The sequence below is a fragment of the Zingiber officinale genome, chromosome 2A (assembly GCF_018446385.1).
Source record: "Zingiber officinale cultivar Zhangliang chromosome 2A, Zo_v1.1, whole genome shotgun sequence".
Taxonomy (NCBI): domain Eukaryota; kingdom Viridiplantae; phylum Streptophyta; class Magnoliopsida; order Zingiberales; family Zingiberaceae; genus Zingiber; species Zingiber officinale.
In genome coordinates, this window is record NC_055988.1 from 72762515 (window position 1) to 72764706 (window position 2192).

The 2192-nt window shown below is 50.5% G+C and overlaps 1 protein-coding gene across 1 annotated transcript; it reads left to right on the forward strand.

The window, feature by feature from the left end:
* The first annotated feature begins 224 nt into the window (after window positions 1–224).
* On the forward strand, window positions 225–1852 carry LOC122039702 (ethylene-responsive transcription factor CRF1-like). Its single transcript, XM_042599176.1, has 2 exons — window positions 225–492; window positions 586–1852. The coding sequence occupies exon 2, from the start codon at window positions 649–651 to the stop codon at window positions 1639–1641; it is 993 nt and encodes a 330-aa protein (XP_042455110.1). The 5' UTR covers window positions 225–492; window positions 586–648; the 3' UTR covers window positions 1642–1852.
* The last annotated feature ends 340 nt before the right edge of the window (window positions 1853–2192 follow it).

A 2192-nucleotide genomic window follows, 5' to 3' on the forward strand; every position in this document is an offset into this window, starting at 1 on the left:
TCGTGGTCTATCGTAGTCGTCGGTGAGGAGCCGGTGCTCGGTTCTTTTTTTCTCCGATTTAATTAAAATGGAAAATAAAATAAAAATTATATGAAATTTAATTCTTATTTTATTTATTATTTTAAATAAAATAAAAGATTAACACTTCGTACCGGTGCAGCGATCCTATAAAACAGACCACGTCACCCAACACTAATGGTCACTCTCTCTTTGACACTGCCTGCACTGCTGCTGCTGCTGCATCAAACGGATTAACGAGAGCAGGCGGCCGCGATTTTCCAAAAATAGAAAACTGCGCTCCTGCGCCAGCCACCGCCAGCGCTGTTGCTCCTCCACCGCAACCTCTCTGACACTACCTACCCGGCTACAACTGCATATTATCACTCATCGTCTCTCTTTCGCCTTTGTTCTGCTTTTCTTCCGAGGCCTTCGTTGGTGTACTTGTGCTTCCTCTTTCCTTCAATTCCTCTGCTCCGCTCTCTTCTTTTTCAGGTAATTTCCTGTCCCCCACTATTTATTTCTTCAATGGAGATTCGGTTTGTGGTTGTGATTGGACTCTTGTGTCGTTTCTTGGTTGGTTTGCAGGGAGGAATCCGAGCAAGGGGAGGCGTGGTCGATGCGAGTAGAGTAGAAGGGAGGAGGTCATAAATGGAAGCTGACTGGTTGGTTGTGCCTGCTAAGCGGACGGAGCACGTCGAGGTGACCTCCAAGACTTTGCCGCCGGGATGCAAGCGCCGGCGATGCGACGTTTCCAGGCCACACACCGTCAGAATCTTCTGCGACGACCACGACGCCACCGACTCTTCCGGCGACGAGGGTGAGTGCCGCGGCGTCCGACGCTACGTGCAGGAAATCCGCTTCGAGTACCGCCCCTCTGCGGCCGCCGGCAAGAGCAAGCCGAGAGCTAGGAAGAGAAAGGCGGCGGTAGGTTCTTCTGCTTCCATGCCCGCGTCCGGAGGCGGCGATGGAGGGGCGAGGAGGTTCCGTGGCGTCCGACGGAGGCCATGGGGCAAGTACGCGGCCGAGATCCGCGACCCGTGGCGGCGGGTACGAGTTTGGCTGGGCACGTACGACACCGCCGAGGAGGCGGCTAGGGTTTACGACTCGGCCGCGATCCAGCTCCGCGGCCCCGACGCCACCACCAATTTCTCCCAGAAGCCCTCCGCCGCTCCGTCGTCCACCCCACGTTCCAAGAAGTACCTCTCCACCAGCATCCTCACCTCCATGTCTGGAGGCTCCCATTCCGGCGACGAATCGCCAAACCTCTCTTCCCCTACCTCCGTCCTCCGCGACTTCTCTTGCTCTTCCAATGTCTCCACGAAGGCATCCCTCGAGGTCGTCGGAAGGCCAAACTCTCCGCCTCCAGCCTCCGACACCGCCGGGCTTCGCTTACCGTGGCAGCTCACCGGCTTTTTGCCCATCGAAGAGGCGATGCCACACGACGATTTCCTCGGCTTCGATGCTTCCGAGCCGAGCCTTTTCGGCGACTACTCGGCTGACATCGGCTTCCTGGCCGAGGAGTTGAGCCACGCCTTCCTCAGCTCCGGCCTCGAGTTCGGCACCTCCACGTGGCACGGCGGAGACGACTATTTTCAAGAAATCGGCGATTTATTCCCAATCGAACCGCTCGCTGGCATCTGAGTCCGTTACACAAGAACAGAACCGTCGTACAGGGCACGCGTGGAGAATCCCTTGGAAGCTACCCGTAGACCGTCAGATTCCAGCAGTATTCAATTTCGGACGTCGATCTGTCTCACTGTCAATCGACCAAAGTTTACGATAATATAAAAAATGAGAGCCTTTTCACAAAATCTTCGTCCATTTTGTACCTTTTTAATAAACTTGTTTTTACTATGCGAGATGTAAAAGAAAAAACATTGCAAATTAATTTCCTTTATATTTTCTTTAGCAACTGACAAAAAAAATCACATATTTAAAATTATATAATTCCTTACCTCTCCAGTTAACTACTGTTCAAAAAATAATACCACGCAGAGGGGTAAAATACAAAATAAGTATACTCTTTGAGAAATTTACCGAGTCTTTTAAAAATTTCAAATTTTAAATATTTTTTTGATCATTTAAAGATTAATTATTTTTAGTTTCAAGATTAACTAAAATAATTATAAATATAGACAGCGTGGGGAGCTGGAGGTCGCACTATAATTGATGCCGTCCCAAGAAAGTTGGCA

Excerpts from the sequence above, each read along its gene's own strand:
- LOC122039702 (XM_042599176.1), top strand. The coding sequence starts at position 649 with ATGGAAGCTGACTGGTTGGTTGTGCCTGCTAAGCGGACGGAGCACGTC.